This window comes from Thamnophis sirtalis, unplaced genomic scaffold (genome assembly GCF_051295495.1).
Source record: "Thamnophis sirtalis isolate CommonGarterSnake01/CBP01778 unplaced genomic scaffold, rThaSir2_p1.2 scaffold_1, whole genome shotgun sequence".
NCBI lineage: Eukaryota > Metazoa > Chordata > Lepidosauria > Squamata > Natricidae > Thamnophis > Thamnophis sirtalis.
The window spans coordinates 103,585,111-103,606,181 of record NW_028261381.1 but is presented as its reverse complement, the minus strand read 5'-3'; the positions used below and the strand labels follow the sequence as shown (position 1 = coordinate 103,606,181).

At 37.0% G+C, this 21,071-nt stretch overlaps 1 protein-coding gene across 3 annotated transcripts in view; it reads right to left on the bottom strand.

The window, feature by feature from the left end:
- Window positions 1-20,768, bottom strand: part of PRDM11 (PR/SET domain 11) — a 50,312-nt gene extending 29,544 nt beyond the window's left edge. The window contains exons 1-6 of one of the 3 annotated variants that reach the window (XM_014052268.2): window positions 20,541-20,768; window positions 7,411-7,573; window positions 5,411-5,508; window positions 4,063-4,166; window positions 515-777; window positions 73-140 (exon numbers count right to left, since the gene is read on the bottom strand). In XM_014052268.2, the coding sequence (XP_013907743.2) occupies window positions 73-140; window positions 515-777; window positions 4,063-4,166; window positions 5,411-5,505 (530 nt within the window). In that variant the 5' untranslated portion in view covers window positions 5,506-5,508; window positions 7,411-7,573; window positions 20,541-20,768. The remainder of the gene's footprint in view (window positions 1-72; window positions 141-514; window positions 778-4,062; window positions 4,167-5,410; window positions 5,509-7,410; window positions 7,574-20,540) is intronic. The other 2 variants (XM_014052271.2, XM_014052270.2) reach the window with 2 other exon arrangements.
- Window positions 20,769-21,071: the final 303 nt, after the last annotated feature.

Here is a 21,071-nt window from a genome sequence, read left to right as displayed (position 1 = left end):
GAAATATATTCTTTCTTTTTACAGATGCAAATAAAAACACACAGGGAAATTATATATAGGAAACAGACTCACCTCATCCAGTTTGATGTAGTCTCATCTGTTCCATCTATGGATTTATAGTGGTTGTTCTTATCAACAATCTGAAAAAAAAACATACATTTATAACAAAGTTAAGATCATGCACTTTAAGGTAATTAAATGAATAAATGTAATAGTTTAATTTTTCATTCTTAGAACAATATTTCCTATTTATTTCTTGGAGCTGACCAAAAAAAATTCATCTGGAAGACAGCTGGGTTTTGCAGTCTGTGGAAATATGCTTTCTTGTATGAAAACCTGACTCCTGACTTCCAAGTTTTACTTTGTTCTTTACATTTTAATCCTTGCCTGAAGATTAGTTGTATGAGGAGTTTCTTAATTACATATGTTCTTCTTATAGCTGAATTATAGTCAAGTATGTCCAGATGTTAATCTCACTGATTCCTTAAAGAATCACCCAGCTGAGAATACTCACCAGCCAAGAGAAAAATCCTGCTGACTTGTCCTGACTAGACAGCTTCCCTTCATATGGTCCAAAGATGCGACCTTTGGGGATAACATCATTTACGCAGCGCACATCTCGTTCCCCATTGGGCTCTTTGATCACTTCCATGCCAGGAGGGATAGTGAGCACAGCTCTTTCAGGGATGCCAATGGGTACTGGAGTATCAGACACAAACATTGGTGGGCCATGATTTGGACATTCATCTACAAAGTACTCCTGGCACGACTCACAAACTATAGAAAGAGGAAATAACAAGAATGAGTCTAGCCCTCCTAATCTTGCTAAGGATGCCAGTAAGTTTTTTGAATTTAATTTTAATTTTCAAATAAAACTTACTGATGAATTACAACTTCCACCAACATTGCAAACAAATTACCAAAAATATATGAGGGCCCTTTTTTTAATTAAAAAGCAATTCCCAGCCATAAAGCTATATCTCTCTGAGTCATAGGTTATGCATTCAACAAAGATTTCAGCTCATTCAATACTGCAAACATTTGCAATAGTAAAGCAAATGTTTGCTTCCTGAATGAAGGTATAATTCACAAAATCTTGCCTAAAATTATCAAATATCATTTAATCCAACCACTCCTAGAGGCAAAAGTAAACAAACTGTATTTTACCACATCTGCTATGTTTGTGTTCCCCTGTATACATCATCCTTACTCCACAAAACCAATACTAAGGAAAGGATATAGTATGAGTTAAGGCAGGGAAATATGTAATGCAGTTGCTGTGGAGGCTCTTTGAACTAGAGATTATTCCTGGCCCAATGAATATTTTTTTAAAAATGTAAATACATGTGAATTAGTCCTAATAGTTCACATTCACATCATAATGCAAATGGCTGTGTATGAAGTAGCTCTTTTTCATAATTAAGTATCAGGCCAAGGTTTGCAATTAATCCATTAGTACTTATATTCCTTTCATAATTTCCTGAGGTTGTTCAATAGCTCCAAGGCTTGATTTAAAAAAATCTCTTTTATGAAAAGGCAAAAAGCAGCTTTACCAGACTACAACTGGATACATTTATGGTGGCTCTTAACTACTCATTATCTATTATTCTATTGCACCCTCATAAGGTTGTCAATATATAATTGGAGATAGCATATGTATGTAAATGAAGAGATAGCAATTTTGGCAAGATCAGCACTGTGGGAATTATATAAGAATAGTGACATAGATTATAACTTTTTGAACCAAAACAAGAGTTCAAAGCAATACTACAGAGGAATTAATGTAATTTTCATTGCATATTGTATCAGAACAATGCCAAGTTTTGTTTAAATGTAAATTTGGACATAAATTTGAAGAGATATGTTTAATGCTTTCTGAATTGGAATCCCAATTGTCACCCACATGAGATAAACAGATATCATTTTTTTTCCTGTTTCAGTAGAAGAATCACATGAACATTTGCTTTAAAATGTTAGTATGTCAATTCTAATTACAAAATAATTACTAAAAATGTTAATATGATCCTGCTCAGAACTCAGTGGCAAGAAAAGAGAGCAAGCGGTTAGCATACATTTAGAGTTTCCCATGTGGGAAATTTTATAGATGTTGCCAAAAGCAGAAATAGAATGTCAGACAACTTGGAGACCATAAAATAAAACTGGAAATGTTTTTCTTTTAAAAAAATTGTTTACTGTATGCTTTAGGCTTACAGCATAATTATGTGGCACAAAATGGAGAAAGTGTTTTGTTTTAAATGCTAGACCACTGCATTCTGTATATTCTGCTAAATCATTAGGCCACGCAGAAGTAAACCTAGAATGGTTGTTCAAGGCTGTAGAGTAAATACAATCTGGGAAAACGGGAAAATCTGGTGTGTTATCATCTTGTCTGCTCTTTCCTACCCTCAGTATTCCTAGCACAGAACATTCCAATGCTAATCTTCCAAGGCAACGGGTTGCTTACCTCCAATTTTTTATGCCCTTGGCTATTTCCCAGTTCTATACATGGATGCAAACACCCCATATATATGTTTCATTTTAGGCATGGGCAAGTTTAAAACAGCTGTAACAAACATTTTGCACATCTCTATTGGACGTCATATATAGGTAATGCTCAACTTACAACAGTTCATTTAGTGACCGTTAAGGTACAACATCACTGGAAAAATTGTGACTTATGACTGTTTTTCACACTTATGACCCTTGCAGCATCCCTATAGTCACAGGATCAAATTTCATATGCTTGGCAACTGACTCATATCTATGATAGTTGCAGAGTCCAGGAGTCATGTGATCACCTTTTGTTACCTTCTGACAAGCAAATTCAATGTAGTTTCACGTGACAACCATATTACAAATTTACCAACTTCAATGATTCACTTAAAAGCTGTGGCAACAAAAATCATAAAATGGAGCAAAAGTCACTTAAAAATGTTTCACTTAGCAACATAATTTTGGGCTGCATTGCGTTCGTAAATTAAGAACCACTTGTTTAGAGTCAGACTGACAGCCAACCCTATGGTGAGGATTTTTTTTTCTGGTTGACTTTTGCTTTCTCTATATACACCTTGTCTCCCATACTCAAATTGAAATAACTGCTTGCTAACAAAATTGGTTTTTTTTAAAGTAAACTTTATGTTTTGTTACATTCCTGCCATGGGACTCTTGTGATTTTTTAAAAGAAAAATCTAATATGAGGATGGAAATTTAAGTAAAAACAAGTGACATTACTTGATTAAATCCCTTTTGATAAAATAAAATAAAATTAGCTTCTTTATGTCTAGCTCTTCTACTCTGGAAAGAAACATTTGCAACAAGCAACCAAGCATAGACAGTCACTAAGGATTTTATAGATTAAACATAAAAATGTCATGTCAGCTAACATTATAGGTAATAGAAAATACTTTTCTAGTGGACAATATCAATTTGAGAATTAAAATCAAATCTATCATAGAAAGTTTGCCATGTTTCCTTTGGTGTCTCATGTACGACAGACAACATCTGTTGAGAAGTAGTCTTGCTGAACCTCTCTTTTGAAAATTCTGTCCTTCAAATTTTCTTATATCTTAGCTGATTTCATGGATTTAAGGCATGCTACTGAATGTACTTAAAATTGCCTCTTGGATATAAGCTATACTATTTAATAATAATAATAAAAAATATGAAACAGTTTAGCTGTAGGGTTGGAAACCTTTTTAAATGCTGATGCCATCATGTATCACAACATTGTGGCACCAAATAAATATTTTAAAAAATAATTTTAAAACCGCCCAAATCTTTCAAGATTATTAAATATTATGATTATGAATATTTTCTTGAACTGTTATGAGATTTCATGTGAGATGAAGTTTTGAAAATTTGGAAAAAAATTAGCATTTTAAAATTTATTTGTAGAAAAACAATTGTGGAATCCTAAGAGCACCAATATGGACCAAATGTTGCACAACCCTACTGTAGTTTTACCACTGTTTTTAAGATAGCAACTGTGAGCTTTCTATTCACTGTATTTTCTATTTTAAAGCTTTAATATTAGAATGGTTAGAGCACCAATATGATACTTACACCAGAAATCAACCTGCTGAAAACTTTTGGACATAACCAACTCCTGCTTTCCTTTTAGCTTTTTAGGCTCCACATCCATAGAGTGAGAGTCAAACTTTTGAGAGCTGACAAAACAAGAGAACACATGTGATATTCTACTATAGAAAATGAAGAAACAGAAATTAGAAGAAGTATATGTTGTTGTTTTAGAGCAGCTGGTGGCCTAGAGGTGGAGCTCTTGCCTCACAATCTGGAAATGTGTATTCGATCCTAGGTAGTGGCAGATATTTCTCTGGGCGCAAAAAGAAAATATCTGCTATAAGCTCTATGTAGGCATCAGGGAGGTCATACAGCTAGTAAATATTCAGCTCCATTCAAACACCCTGATTACACCATGGTGCAAGGTATTACAGAGTTGTTAAAATAAAAGTTGTTGTTTTAACTCAAATTAAAATTAATTTACTGCTTCTTGGCTTCTAATTCTTATGTCAATTTAGTCACTACCTATTTCAAAATATTTTTAAATTCTCATTTCTTGGAACTTCTCTTGAGCAAACTATAAAATCAATTACGTGCACTGGAATCCTGGCAACAGGTCTACAAATTTCCCTGAGGTTATTTCTGAAGGAAATTTGTAGACGTGGTGCCAAAACCTCAGTATATTCAATTATTTTCAAATGGCTTGTGTCCTTGCTTTGTTACCATATTTATTATAGTCATTTAACAATAGACAGCCTTCACCAAACACCATGATTTAGTGCTGAACTTTGAACCAAGCCATCAACCATTCAACATCAGGCTTCTTCTCAACTCTGCCCTATGCTGAATCCCCTCTTTCAGAAACACAGAAGTATTTGTCCCAGTCACATTTTCCACTCCGTGTGTTATGAACAGGTGCTCTATTCTTTCAAGATATATATCTTCTTGTACAAGATATATTATTCCCTTTAATCCAAGTTGCTATACCAGATTGGGAAGAACCATATGCTGACCAAGCCACAGGGGATATAGAAAAAAAGTTGTTTTCAAATCAATCTTATAATAAATGTTAATATCTTAAACAGCTTGAACATACTTTCCAAAATGCTTTTCAGGGACAGGTTTGCTATTTTGGTGGAAAGTAGAAGGCAGAAGCATTATGTGTATTTTGCCTTGAATGAACAAAAAATAAAGGTGGTATATAAAAATCCAACAAATAAATGTCATGATGTTGTGTCCAGTGTTGGGAACTACTTATGACTGAAGCTGGGACACAAATAGGAAAGCCCAAGATTTACACTGTGACCTCAGAATGCACATATCCCCCTTATCTGTCTTTGCACAGGACTCCTATATTGATGGTGCAAGTTAGAAATTTAAAGGCTCTTACCCAAATTGTCCATATTCTTCTTCCTGGCCCGGAGAACATGGTTCTGTCTTGATTGTTACCATTTCTCCCAAGCAATCCTTTAGTTTTTCAGTCATGTTCTATAAAAAAGTTAAAGGTAACAAGGTAAATTTTCATTTTGAAACAATGTTTTCTTAAACAGATCTTGAAAGACATTGATTTTCCAGCTGATATGACATTAGATATTATCATTCATAAAATCTGCTATTTAATTAACATTTTAACGCCAAAATGAAATACTGCTATTTCATCGACAGTCAAAATTAAATACAAAGCCATTATCTCCCCACACTTTTCATAACAAATTTTGCCAGCAGCACATAATGTCAGATAAATTAACCCTATTGGGGATGTGGCAGTGGGTGATGTCTCCTAATTCTCCAAATATTAGCTAAAAATCAGCTACAAGTCAATTTATTGATATTACCCTAAACCAGTTTCCCCAAATCTGATGTTTCAGAATTTTTGAACTACAATTCCTACTTCCTAAAAGACGAGGCATGTGATATAACTGGCCCAAGCAAGATATGCTAAGTCAGACTAAAATTTCTTACATATAACTTTAAAAAAGCTCATCAGAAAACCATGCAGATTCTCTTACATACTTGAAATCTGTTGAAATATACAGTATATACTGATTATTTTGTTCATCATAGTAATCAGGTTACTAATAATGAAAAAAAATATTGATTCTAGGAAATGTAGCACTGCAAGTTGAAAAAATTTAATTAAAATACACTGCAGGATGCAGAATCAGCATTTTTCACACTGTATTTCAAGTTCTCTTAGCCTACAGTTATAGGAGATGAACAGGCTGAGCCTGAGGGAGGGGTCAAAGGCGTAATCAGTCACCCTCACAAGAGAGACAAGTCCATTCCACTGTGAATTCCATATCTACCCTCAAATTGCTTTGACCATTAGTAGTTCAGATAATTGTAGAGAAGTTAAGTTTGTATTTATATCCATTTGAACTGCCTGCATCTCCTTATTTCCTTAGCACCTGATAATACTATTCTATACAGACTGTTGAACCACATTGCTACTTGAATATAATTTTGCAAGAAAAATAGTAAATCAAATTCTTTACTTTTTAGGACATAAGAGAAAACCCACATTAAAATAATTGCAGTTTGTATTCTATCAGGCACTCTATATTAGGTTTATATTTCACCAGGAGTAATAAAAACTACTGGGATTCTCTTTCTACATTTTACAGCCCTCCCTGGCTGTAAATTTATTTGTTTTTAAAAACATCCTCAAAAGCCTATTCCATTTTTCACCATGATAAGAAAAACTGAGAATATCCATAGACATGTTAAGTTAAAGTTAAAATTATACAGATATTAGCTGATGTGTATAAAATTATAGAGATATTAGCTGATGTGTATAATTGATGATATATTTTAACTCAGGTTTTGCTTTTGATGGATGGCATTTATTGTATTTTCTTTATTATTCTAGTAAACCTTGTTGTGCATGTCTAGAAAGCTTTGTGTTGAAACATAGACTAAAATGTGTTTTAATTATTGATGTTACCTAGCTTCTTAAGACCTATATAAACACTTCTCAAAAGTTTTACAGATATTTTTATCTTACTTACATGGATATTAAAGAATTGATATTGAAAGCAGGTCTAAATTTGCTTTTATAGATTAGGTTTTAAAATATTTTATTTTACTGTATTTTCATACCACTTCCCATGTCAGTTTCTGAAAAGCATATACAAACAATAACTATTGAAATACAATATTAAAATTGCAGTACATTGACAATTAATGTAAACACTTTTTATTTAAAAACTGAAATAAGGCCTCAAAGGTGCCTAAATGCACAAGCAGATCATATTTTGTCTTTTAAAAATATTCCTCTCACAATAATGGCATCTGTATCAAAAAGGATCAAGCATAAAACACAAATTCCCTGCCCAGTTTTGTTAATTTATGCAGGTTTCATATCAATTTTTTGGTAATTTTTTATATTACCTTTAGCAGCGTGGGAACCTATAGCTCCTGATGTCTGATTTCTTGCAAGCTTTTAACACTTTCATTATACAACTGACATTTTTCAGGGCTTGAAAATCTGTCTACATGGTTGAAACACATTTAGCTCATCTTCTCTAGTCTAAATATTTCCATAATATTCAATCTGCAAAAAATGAAAAATAAAAATGACAAATAAAACCAAAGTTATGCATTGGATTCTTGAATGCCTTCATTCTTAGGGCTGCTTCTCTTCCATATACAGCAAGAAAATATTGGGTTTGAATTCCTTAGGAACATAACACTGAACACAGTACAATTTTAAAAAACTGCACTATACCAGAAAGGAAGATTCCGTGAATTATGATAATTCCTCATCTTATATTTAGGAGGGAGGGAGTTTTTTGTGAAGTGACATCAAGCTTCTTAAAGACTTAATCTTTTTTTTAGGTCAATATATTTATTGCATACATAAAAAGCACCCTAAACAAACATTTTAGTAACTCCTTTAAGTCAAAGACGTTTGCAGAAACTTTTAGAATACAACAACCCCACTTAGCCTTGAAGGTCTTATCTTTAATCTTAAAGCTGCCTCTTTCTCTTTGCCCAAAATCTTTATGCCCCTCACCTTTGTTTATTCAAGCTCAGGGATAGTCAACACCTCTTTTTTGTTCCTCAGAAATCATACCTGACCAGTTAATTCAAACTATTTGATACTATTATTTGTAGTCTGAGATGGGATTAAGAGAAAGACATGAAATATAAACTCCCAAATGTACTGCCCCCCCCCCCAAAAAAAAATCAAGGGAAGGAAATTTTGTTTTCATCTACCTTGATTATCATTTCTACCCAATGATGGGATCATAGGTACCACAGTGAATCTACTTTGTAGATCTGCCAAATAAAGAGTAGGTGAAAGAAATATTGTACAATGCCCCCCTCATTCAAATACAATCACACATACACTCACCACATATACTTTGTGAAGTACCTACTTTCCCTTTCTTTTTTTCTTTATAATCCTGGTACTAGCAATATTTTTTATCTATTTCTTGTCTATTTCTGACATGCACTGACTACACTACTTGAGTGACTGTACATTTCAACCTTGGAATAATGCTAGTATTCTGAGTCCAATTTTAAAGTAGGCTAAACTACACAGCATAGAATGTACACAGAAATATGCATCCTATTATGCTGTTGTGTATGGGAGTTGGCAATTAAGAACAAAAATTACTACGTGCCATAATACAAACATTTATTGAAAGACTCACTTTCTTAAATGTCTGTATTATGGCACGTAGTAACCTCTCAATTGCCAACTGCTTTCTTAGGAAGAAACACAATGTGAAACCAAAAATTGGGCTGAGATGGGAGTAAACATTTCCAACAACTATACTGTATGTGAGGCGTCCTCAATGCACTGAGATTAACTACCCCGAAACTAAGTCCTAGCTTGATTTTTATGGGTGCCCAATAGAAGCCCCCCCCCCCCAAAAAAGCCCTAATTAAGATCCCTCACACTCTAGGGTGCGCAGGTAAAAATTAAGCTAGGGTGGGGTTGGGGGTAGTGGAGCTGCCCTACTATTTATCTTTGGACAGCTTTGTTATTGGCTGCAGAGGCCTCCAAGAAAGCCTTGCCAGCCACAGAAGTTCCTGAAGGCCTCTGAAAGTGAAAAGGAGGCCAGGGGTGATGCACACAAGTGGCAGTGGACAACATCCCCCTGAAAATAAGACCTAGTGCCTTTTTGGTGGCAAAAATATAAGACAGGGTCCTATTTTTGGAGAAACACGGTAGTTTGTATAATGAAATCTATGTAAGAAAACAACCAAGCTCAGAAAGCACCAAGGACCCCTCATTTCAACCCTACAAATATTATTCTCAATCTGTACTATATGTACAAAATGTGAAAGCAGGTACTTTACAAAACCTTTGCAGTAAAGCCACTGGGCTAGGAAATATTTACTTAGTAATACTTTATGACATTTGTAAAGAAAAGTAACATGCAATTAAAAATACAGTTGGTAATGACTGATCATCAAGTTTTCAAAACTATTCTCAACGTATCTGACATGTCATGTACTGAGTACACTACTTGAGTGACTATACATTTAAACTTTGGAATAACATAAACTAGCATCTCTACGAATTGTTAAGAAATAATTTAGAAAGCTAAATTATATATAAAAATTAAAAAAACTGTAGAAAGATGAAATTTCATATAGAAATTTCCCAAGAACATTAGAATGTTAGAAAAAACTTTTTTTAAAAAATATTTTCTTAATTTATTATGATATCGCTTTAAGACTAGATGGATTTCCAGTAGCAGTCAGAAAATCTGTTATTTTTATACAAGACGGCAACAATACAAGAAAGTAAAAATGTTGCAGACATATAAATGCACAAATATGTGTGCAATACAAATAATGTTGATGGTGTCATTACTAGGTCCCTTAATAATAGCAATAGCAATAGCAGTTAGACTTATATACCACTTCATAGGGCTTTCAGCCCTCTCTAAGCGGTTTACAGAGTCAGCATATTGCCCCCAACAATCCGGGTCCTCATTTTACCCACCTCGGAAGGATGGAAGGCTGAGTCAACCCTAAGCCGGTGAGATTTGAACAGCCGAACTGCAGAACTGCAGTCAGCTGAAGTAGCCTGCAGTGCTGCATTTAACCACTGCGCCACCTCGGCACATAATAATGTGACCAACATGGTGTGTAAGCATAACTGACCTATTCAAATTAGCCCAGACAGGAAGGCAAAATCACAAGTATTAGCACTACCTTTACTGTGGAGTTACACTAATAGAATTTTTCAAGTGTGAAAGCGCTTCCCCCTTCCTTGCATTTCAGACAACTTAGGCTTCTTCTGTATCTTCATTCATTTTGGACAAAGATTTCATTTTATCAGATTATTGTCTAGGCCCGTGATGGCGATCCTATGGCACACGTGCCACTGGTGGCACACAGAGCCCTTTCTACGGGCACGCCAGTCATCACCCCAGCCAAACTCTATCATGCATGCACACGCGCATCTCAGGAGCCTTCTGGTCTTTGAGCCTCTGCTGTGCATGCATGGGGTGGGGCGCATGCATGGGAGGGTGGGGCGCATGTGCGTGGACACTTGCATTATATTTTGAGGGTTATGCGTTTGGACATGGTCCCCTACACCCCGTTTTGGGCCTGGAAGGCCTGCACCAACCTGGAAGCCAAAATGGGCCATGGGGCACCACACGAGGTGCCATGCGAGGCTCCCCCATGCCATGTTTTGGTCTTGGAAAGCCTGCACCAACCTGGAAGCCAAAAATGGGCAAGGAGAGCACATGTGCAAGGGACGTGCGCATATGCATAGGGAGGAGGGTCGCATCGCATTTTGGGATTTCACACATGCGCATTTGGCACTTGGCACCAAAAAGGTTAGCTATCACTGGTCTAGGTTGTGGCTCTTCCTCCTCTCAAGGTTAATCTCACAATCCATTATAGCTATTAATTTGTGTGTATTCATTACTGAAATGCCTTATATTGTTAACAATAGCCATTCAAGGTTAATTCAATTATAATTACATATTGAAACTTGTGTGTCATTCCAATCAAAGCAGAACTGTCAGCAGCTTATATTCATTTAAAAATATTGGTACTGTATTCAATGCAACATGAAAACAAAGCAACACCCAAAGAACAACAACATACAAAAATCCACAACAGAAGTTCTTCTCATAACAAATCTGTTTGCAAGGCTCTCTCATTTTAAATGCTCTCAGAAAAAAAAACCAAATCCTGAAATATTCCTTAAGAGGAGGGATATAGAGTGAGTGAGTGAGAGAACCATTCTTTCTGATCGTATTTGGCAGCAGGCAATCCCATAGATACCCAGATCTAAATCATATAAGAATTTAAGAGTGAACAACCAGTGTGAATTTGAAAAGAAACTGGTAACCAGTGGAGTTTTTGAAGTAGAGGTTTTTTTACATGAACAAACATAAAGTCTCCTATTACTGCTTCAAATATTACAGATAGTAGTGGCTGACTCTTCTGGATGAACTTTAAGGGTAGTCCCTTTTATATTGCATTGTGCATAGTTCAGAGGTGAAATGACCAAAGCACGGGTATGTTATGAGCAGACCCTTCCAATCCATTAAAGATCATTCCTAATACATTAGATGTAGTTGCATAAAGGTCTTCCAGCCAAAATTACCATCAGCTGTTCAAGCAGAAACTATGAATCCAATATGATATCCAAATTACATTAACAAATTATGAAACAATTCTGTACTTTATTCAAAATCAAAGTTGGAATACTCTTGGTATGGGAGTACTTCAGTGGTAGGATTCAAAATTTTTTACTACCGGTTCTGTGGGCGTGGCATGCTTCATGGGCGTTGCTTTGTGGGCGTGGCAGGGGAAGGATACTGTAATATCTCCATTCCCTCCCAACTCCAGGGGAAGGTTACTGCAAAATCTCCATTTCCTCCTGATCAGCTGGGACTCAGGAGGCAGAGAATAGATGAGGGTGGGACCAGTCAGAGGTGATATTTACTGCTTCTCCAAACTACTCAAAATTTCCACTACCGGTTCTCCAGAACTGGTCAGATCTCAACTTACAACCATTTGTTTAACAACTGAATAACACCTCAGGAGTACTTCTGAACTCTTTCTTGTTGGGATTAAACCTGAGCCTGTTCACCTCATTCAGACCCTCCTACAGGTAGATCTCAACTTACAACTATTCGTTTAACAACTGTTCGAAGTTACGGTGGCACTTCAACTTTACATTTACAACTTTCCCTTGGCAGCTTCCCAGAACAAAGTCAATGAAGGAACCAGATTTGCTTAATAACCCTTTGATTCAATTAATACTTGCAGTGATTTGCTTAATGAGCATGTCAAAAAGTTGTAAAATTGGGTGCAATTCAGTTAGCAACTCCAATGCTTAGCAACAGAAGTTAGTTCCAATTGTGGTTTTACGTTGAGGACTACAAGTATTACATAAGCCTGGGGTTGAGTTATGAATCACTAATTTATATCTCATCATCTTTGTTCCTTCCTGGTTCACATTTAAAGTATTAATTTCATAATGCTGTAAATGTTAGTCTCAAAGAACCAAGAACAATAGGTAGAGTTACTTCAGAACAGTTCTTTATTGTTGTTCACCTACAAACAGAAAACTTGCCAGACTAAGGCAATTATCTGTATATACTCTGTGAACTGGGAGCTAGGGAGGAGCTCTCTTAACCCCCTTTTAGCTGACCACATTTTCCAAGATCCACTTACCCTCTGGGAAAGTAGTCCCTTCCTCCAGCAACTCTGAAATACATTCATCATAGTAAAAAAGTATATTATGTGAACTATTCATTATTTTTCTTTTGTTTTGATTGCCATTGTTCCATGTATTAGTTTATGCTTCAGTAGCATAATATCAGCTTTAATATCATTCAATAGAATTGTCTGAATGTCTACTGAGAGCAACATCTCTATTAATAATAATGAAGAACCTTTTGATAATTAAAACAAACAGAGACTATTGGAGTTGGGTTGTTAATAATGTTAAAAATAAAACATTTTTTTACAATTCATTATTTACTTTATAAAACACATGGGGAGACGGGGGGAGGGAAAAAGAGAGAAGAATTGGGGAGGAAGAGGGGAAAATAGTATTAAAAATAAATAAAAGACAATGTGGATTACCTATAAGCAAAACATCAGCTGTGTTTGATATACACATTTTCCTCCCGTGTAGTTAACATATAAGAAATTGTAGCCTTTCCTGAATCTCAGAAAAATATTTTATCTTCATGAATGCTAGCTCTACTGCTTTGCATTGAAATCAGTCTTTGTAATTCCTGGTCTGTTCACTAATCTTTTGCTAATTCCACCAGGCATGCTAAATGTCAACATTCATCATTCTAAATTTCCCCAGAGTATGAAAAGTTAGATATATTATGCACATTTCAATATAGAAAAAAGCTGTTAAAAACAAAGGACTTGATGACTGGAATATTTCTACTATAAGCTCCTTCTCTTGTTTACTCACTCATGGCCCTAAAGTTTTAAATGATGAAAAAAATAGGTTTTCTCTTGAGCGCTGACAGTACTGCAAATAATAAATATAGAACTTTGGTAATTATCAACAACTGAGGGGAAAAGAGATTAGAAAAAAAAGGTTATGATTGGATTTGAAAAAAAGTATTTTATCTTGGTAATTAATTAATTAAAGTATTTTAATTCTGTTTTTGGACTGATTAGTGGTGGGGAACAGAACTTGAAGGAAAACTTTTCTAGCTGCCCTTAGAAACTGGACATACGATATTGACATAAATTTAGAGTTTTTCATGTACTTTTGGTCCTAAGCCATTTAGGCATTTAATATACAGAACTAGCCCCTTGAAAATACAAAATTAGTTTCTGGAAACCAACTAATAACCAGTGCAACTAAAAAATATGCTATCCTTTAGAGTCAGTCAAAACCCTAAGTGTAATATTTTAGACCAAACTATAACTTCAAAAGTACCTATAAAGCAGTTTCACCTAGACTGCTTTACCATAATCTATAATAACAAGAAAATGGGACATTCTGGGAACATTATTAGGCTATATGTAAATGGTTACAATCAGTCAAAGTTGAAAGAATGTCTCTGGTGCCAAAGCTTCCATCTGTGCATCAAATAGCAAAGCCATGTTGAGAACCATTCTTAAATCTAAATATAGAGCGAGTTCTGGATCAGCCTTACTATTTTTTAAGAGTAGTTCTTTCACAATCAGATTTCATTTTGTCTTATTAAATCTCATTCAAATCAAACAAAACTCTTATAGACATACCAGCCGTAGCTGGAATGAGATTTACAGCTGCACATCATCTGCATACTGATGACACTCCATATTATACTCTATGATAACATCTTCAAATTATTTTATGTAAATATTAAACAGGATAGGATTAGAAGTCATCAAACTGTAGAAGAAGAAAAATGAAGTTTGAATGATTATGTGAAGCAAAGTACAGAAAAATTGCTGCAGGCTGTGAAAATGAAGAACAGCATAAAAACACCAGAAACAAAGGCAGAATATAAGGAAAAATAGCTGGATGACAGATTAAATAGATGGAAAACCAAAGCTTGGCATGGACAGCACTTGAAAAACATTGAAGGAAAATGTAATGACAACTTGACGTGGACATGGCTTAAGATGGGAACTATCAAGAAATACTGGCTGCTCAAGAACAAGCACTACAAACTAATGCTATGAAAGCGAAGATACAAAAATCCACTGACAATCGAAACTGCCGACTTCGCAATAACAAAGTCGAAACTTTCACATTTAATATGTGAATAATGCAGAAAAATTGCACAAACTGGTTACAAAGCTAGACATGACTGAGTTGCTAAATTAATCCACTGGTCATTATGTAAAAAATATGATTCACCTGTATCCAGAAAGTCATGGGAACATAAAGTGGAAAAAGTTATTGAAAATGAGAAGGTGAAGATCTTGTGGGATTTTCGAATACAAACAGATCGTCATTGGGAGCACAACACGGTAGATATCACAGTTGTAGAAGGCCGAAATGTACAGTTTATTGAAATCGCTGTTCCTGGAGATGCCAGTCGAAGAAAAAGAACTAGAAAAAATAATAAAATATCGCGACTTGGCCATCGAAACTACACGGCTATGGATGAAGCATGTAACAGTGATACCCATTGTCATCGGGGCACTTGGCATCATGTCCAAGAATTTTACAACATACATCAAATTGCAGCTTCCTGCAATAACACCAGCAGAACTGCAAAAAAACTGTGCTACTTGGAACATCTTATATTTTAAGAAGGTACTTGGTTGATACCTAGAACGCTGGCAGCAAACCGTATCAACCATTAGCACCAGTCTATGACATTTGTAATGTATTTTTGAACGTTCAATTGGCTGAAATTCATGTTTAATGAATGAAGTATATATAATAATAGTAGTAGTGTAAATATCTTGTGGGCAAATGCCCAGCACTCTGCATACTCTTTAAAGGGAAAAAAAATCAGTGTATCAAAAGGTATGCTGTAATTTATCTAGTGAAGATAGTATCCAATACTTGGATTACATTTCCATGGAGATGGTGACTGATACTATCTCCCAAGGTATGCAAAGGATTGGTAGCCCAGAGCACAGCAGGGATAAAAAGCAATGTTGACTGCAAATAAGCACTATGTACAGTGCCAAGATCCTTTCTCATGTTTTGTAACCATATTTATAGAAGCTTCATCATATCAGAGAGAATATTATCAAAACAGCCACTTGTGGGTATACTTTCCTAGTGTTCATCACAGTTAAACCGAGCCTGGAATAAGATAAGAAGAAAGGCAAGGATTCAAATTCCCACTACTCTTGCCAGTTGCTTTTGAAACATTCTACTTCCCATTTGTATCTACTATCCATGGAATTAGAAGACAGAGTCTGTTAAGATTGCTGGGAATTTCCACTTCCATCCTGCCATTTCTACACAAAATGCTGCATCACTCCCTTCAATATTCTCACTGTGTAGACCACTTTGGGGACTCTTAAACATTCTTTTTAAGAACTATTAAGAGTCTTCTCTAGTTTTTACTTTGGCATTTACTCTTGTATTTTTATACAAGAGAGGTATGGAATCATTTCCATATCAAAGACTGCATTAAGACTTATGTAGGAATCTATAATGCCAAAATATCAAGATTAGTTAAAATTAAAGAACTGTGTTTTATTGACACAATTACAATTTGACAATTACTTGAGCTTTGCAAGGACAGCTGTTCTGAACCACAGATTATGCAGTCTGTATAATCTTCCGCAAAAGCTTTAAAATATCTTTATATATTAAAGATGTTACTGATAAAGTCTGGGGGAATAAAATAGGAAATGTGATTTCAAATTAGTTTTGGAATTCTAACTACAGGGCGGGGCATAACCTTTTCCTAGGGGGTCACAGCAACACTTGTAATAACAACACAAATAATTCATACACCATTCGAAAGCCCATCAAAAACTGAGTTTATTGACACGATTTAATAGTCAGTATGACCACCATTAGCCCTTCGAACAGCATTCAAACGAGGTGGATAAGAACACAACAAATCTTCAAACAGTTCCGTTCGATTTTCCAGATTTTCCAGAGGGCGGGGCATAACCTTTTCCTAGGGGGTCACAGCAAGATCGACAGCAGTTTACAACTTCCGCGACACCTCATTTTAAAGCCCATAAAAAACTGAATTGAATGAGCTATTAAATGTTAAATTTGTTTCGGTTGAAACTTTGAGAATGAATTTGGAAACTGTGTTGAAAAATCTGGAAAATCGAACGGAACTGTTTGAAGATTTGTTGTGTTCTTATCCACCTCGTTTGAATGCTGTTCGAAGGGCTAATGGTGGTCATACTGACTATTAAATCGTGTCAATAAACTCAGTTTTTGATGGGCTTTCGAATGGTGTATGAATTATTTGTGTTGTTATTACAAGTGTTGCTGTGACCCCCTAGGAAAAGGTTATGCCCCGCCCTGTACTTCCAAAATAGAAAAACGACTATACGTTTCATTACATTGGAAATCAAAAGCAAAAACACGTTGTAGTTTTATTTTTTTCTTATCAATGTTAAAACAGTGACTGTTAGATCAGCATTATGTAATAATGTCTTATAAAATGCACGGGTATCTTCTTCTAGGATTGTGCTGCTTTAAGGAGCTGCAGTGAAGGGAATAGGCCATGCATTCCAAAACATCTTTTTGCCTTTGAATCCAAAATGCTGCATTAAGCCTATTTCACATCATTTTATGCTAGTCTGTCCCAACCTGATGCTCTCTAGCCATATACATTCATTTAGCACCAGTCAGTGAAATAATCTCAGCACTGACTAGGATTATTCTTTGTTTGGCCTATAGTGTTGTGAAAGAGGTCTTTTTCCTTCAGTTGTACAAATTAAAAAGTGAATTTAGCTCACCAACTAGTTATGAGCGCTGCATGAACAGTTATTGTCTCCAATTACAACTTGAAGTATCATTTTATGAAATATGGAAAATGAAGTCCAACATAGATGGAGATATCCAGGTTGCGAAAGACCATACACCAAAGAACTTTACCATTCTATAAAACCACAATGTCTTGCCCTTGCTAACGCCCCATGATCAAGTACCCAAGGAACAGAAAGATTAAACAAAATTCAGCTGGTGCAACTGTCTTTATTAAATCCCTAATCTGAAAAATCTGAGAGTTTTGAGAGGTAGACTCAATTCTACATTTAGTTACCAGATCACCTGAATACCCAAAGATGTTCAAATATTTCATTTTAGAACTAGCAACTGTTATCTGAATTCCAGGATGTATCTTAAACATTCTGAAAGAGAAACCCAAGACATAGTGCTAGATGGTGTAAAGAAATAGGTATCAAAAAGTACGGAGAAGAAAAATTATTCACATTGGAGAGAAAAGTTATCTCACTTTTATAGAGATTTGGACTATACATACCACAATTTACATACCATAGGATATTTTAATAAAGTGTCTTTCAATTACATATTTTAGCAGTCCCAGCCTTTGAAAAGCCATCTTAATGTAATAAAAATGCTACTATTTCTTCAGAGGACCTCCCTGATCTAAATTGTTGTGAAATGAGCGTTATGTACTCAACAGCATTTAGGAGACATAGGATGCTGTGGGTCTTATGGAATAATAAATTCACTCAATACATGACTTTCATCTATCTGGGTATCTCAAGATATGTTAACCTTCATTTTCTTGAGTTCATAAAATTATAGAAGTTGCAGAATCTAAGCAGGAGTCTTCCCTTAATGACTAATCATAGAAATAAGGTAATAGTGGTTCCATGTCTATGGAGATTGTCAGTCATTTAAGTCATGGCTGTCCCAAAATGCAACTTTTTCAAAAGGCAACTGGACTTTATTTAGCTTTCCTTGAAGATGTTTTGCTTCTCATCCGAGAAGCTTCTTCAGTTCCTCCTCAGAACTGAAGAAGCTTCTCGGATGAGAAGCAAAACATCTTCAAGGAAAAACAAAATCCAAGTTACCTTTTGACAAAGCACCTTTGATAATAGTGGTTCATGAAGTTTTGGATACATTAATCAGGTTTCACTTTTTTGATGTAGGCAACTTAAAATATACATTTTTTTAAAAATAGCTTCAGGACTTTTAAAGGTACTGTTAACACCTAATTCCACTAGCTTGAAATGCTTCAAAATGATAGTAAATTCCAAAATTTAATGTTCTGGAAACAAGAGCAACTATGTTAGCTTCATGCTGGTACTGGAATTTCCTCTCACTGATTGCAATAAGAGAAAATATTTTAACAAAGAAAAAAAAAACGGGAAAAATACCTGGCTCTCAATAATGCAATTACTGGAACTGCAAAACAGTATCTCTGTGCCTACGTAGGATGACTCTTTTCTTGGTGAGAAACTATCTGTCTGTATTTCAAGACTTGAAATACACTTGATTTTAATATGGCTTACAGCTAATATGCCACTCCTACTTCATTTTATTTGTTTTATACACAATTCATAACATGAAATATACAGGACTGAAAGACAGAAGCCCTGAAATAAAGACACAAATACTGTAGCAGCATCAGGCTAGTCTACTTCTTCAAGGTTGTATTTATAATGAATGGAAAGGAACTTCTAAATAATAAGGTAGTTTATTTACTAATAAGGATCTTGATAATATTCAGGCAATAGGATGTCTGGGTGGCTTTTAAAAAGACACCAATAAAAAGAATAACATAAATGGAGCCACACTAGATCAACATATAAATCCAATAAATCCAATCCAATCAATCCAGATCAGACAAGAGATCCATATTCATTCCCAAAATGATTTCTTGCAAACCAGAAAGGAGATATTACCACTCTCCACTTCATGTTTCTTTAAAAAAAAGTCTTAAAAGGCATGCAGCCTGTTATATTAGAAATTAAGCCACCATAACCAGGAAGCATTAACATCTTTATCTACCATGGATTGACTCCTCCTTTTTAAACCCCTTTTAAGTTTTAGTCTCACTGTATCTAAATGACAAAGTTTAACCACAAGTTCTTCTTTTTTTATCAGTCATTACTTTTCGACCATTTAACCTCTCTGGATGACCCAAGGTTTTAGTTAAGTGAACATGCGTTTCTACATAATGGATAGTTTTGTACAATCACACTCCCCTCAAACTAAACCAAGACCCAAATTATCATTTTTTTCCTGGGTATGGTATCGTTTCAGTCTTTCAGTCATTTTTGTGACTGCGATGGTTCACTACGCCGTAGTGACCTGAACGATGCATGGTATTTCTGACATTGGCAGCTTTATTTTCCGTTCCTGCAATTGGCCAACACGGCATTTGCCAGTCTCCTGGACTATGCATTCCTGAACGGTAGCAGAGATTTCTGCTCACACCAATCGTATCTTCTAATCCAAATCACCTCTGCCTCATCGCCTAGCGAACAGCCTATAGGAAAGACCACTGCACAGTCCATGACCCTTTTTGCACGGAATCCAAAATCCACTTTTTGCACGGAGTCTAAAATCAGTTGACGCAGCAGCCAACTTCACTTTCTCTAGAGTGGGACATTACTCCTCGAGAAATAGAGCAAAAAGCCCCGCCCACGACTTCGGACGCCTCCACCTCCTCCTCTTCCCGCGGCCCTTCCAAAGTCACCCACTTCCTTCGGGACCACGCCCACACGTTCCCTATGGGAGCGCTCGCTGGCTTCCTCGGCTGCCCATTGGAGCGCGTCCGCGTCACTCACCGGACGTAGTTTAACAAGGAGAGGGGAGGGAGAGGAGAGGCAAGGCAGGAGAGGAGACGGTGGCAGCAGCGGCAGGAGGGGAGAGGAAGGGGCCGGGCTGCGCCGAGCTCAGCGCTCGTCCCAGAAGGGGAAGAGGGAAAAAATCGAGGCGGCTACTTACCTGCCTGGCCGCGCCCTCCGCCGCCACTGCTGGGGGAGGACTGCAGAGCAAGCCCCTCTACCGTAGCCACGGCCCCCAGATGGCCTCCCGCCCGCAACGGCCCCCAGACCCCGAGCCAGCGCTCGCCCAGCTGCCTTTCCCCCCACCGCCCCGCCTGCTCTGCGCAGCCATTTTCGTCGCCACCTTGGCTACCGAAGGGCTGACTCACCTCGGCACTGCGGGGCCCTGGCTCGTCGTCCGGGGGCAACTCAGCTCTTCTGGCGGCCACCCGCTCTGCCACCCGCGTCTTCTTCTGCCCCCTCCTCCTCCTCCTGCGGCGCCGGCCCGGCCAGTCCAGCCTGGCTCGCTAGTCCCAGGCGAGGACGGGTCCCGGGGCCGGGCCGGGCGCGGTGGCAGAGGAGGAGGCGGCAGCTGCGGCGGCTCCCTCCCTCCTGGCCGTGACCACCATCTTATTAGCACAGGAAATGACATGACGAACGGAAGAGAGGGGCGTTCGGGGGCTGAGCCCGGGGACCCCCCGAACCCGGAGGAGGAGGGGAAGCAGCGGGCTGGCGGCTTTCAGGCCCAGCCTCGGCGGCGACGGAGTCAACCCCCCTCCCCAAATGCTCCGCCTCGGCCCCCTCTTGTTTTTCCACTGGTTCCTTCGCCAGGAAGCCCCACGTCCCCGCTTTTCTCCCCGCCATTCTCGGGTTTCTCCCGCGGCGACAGAGAAAGCATCCGACCCAGAAATAGCGCAACG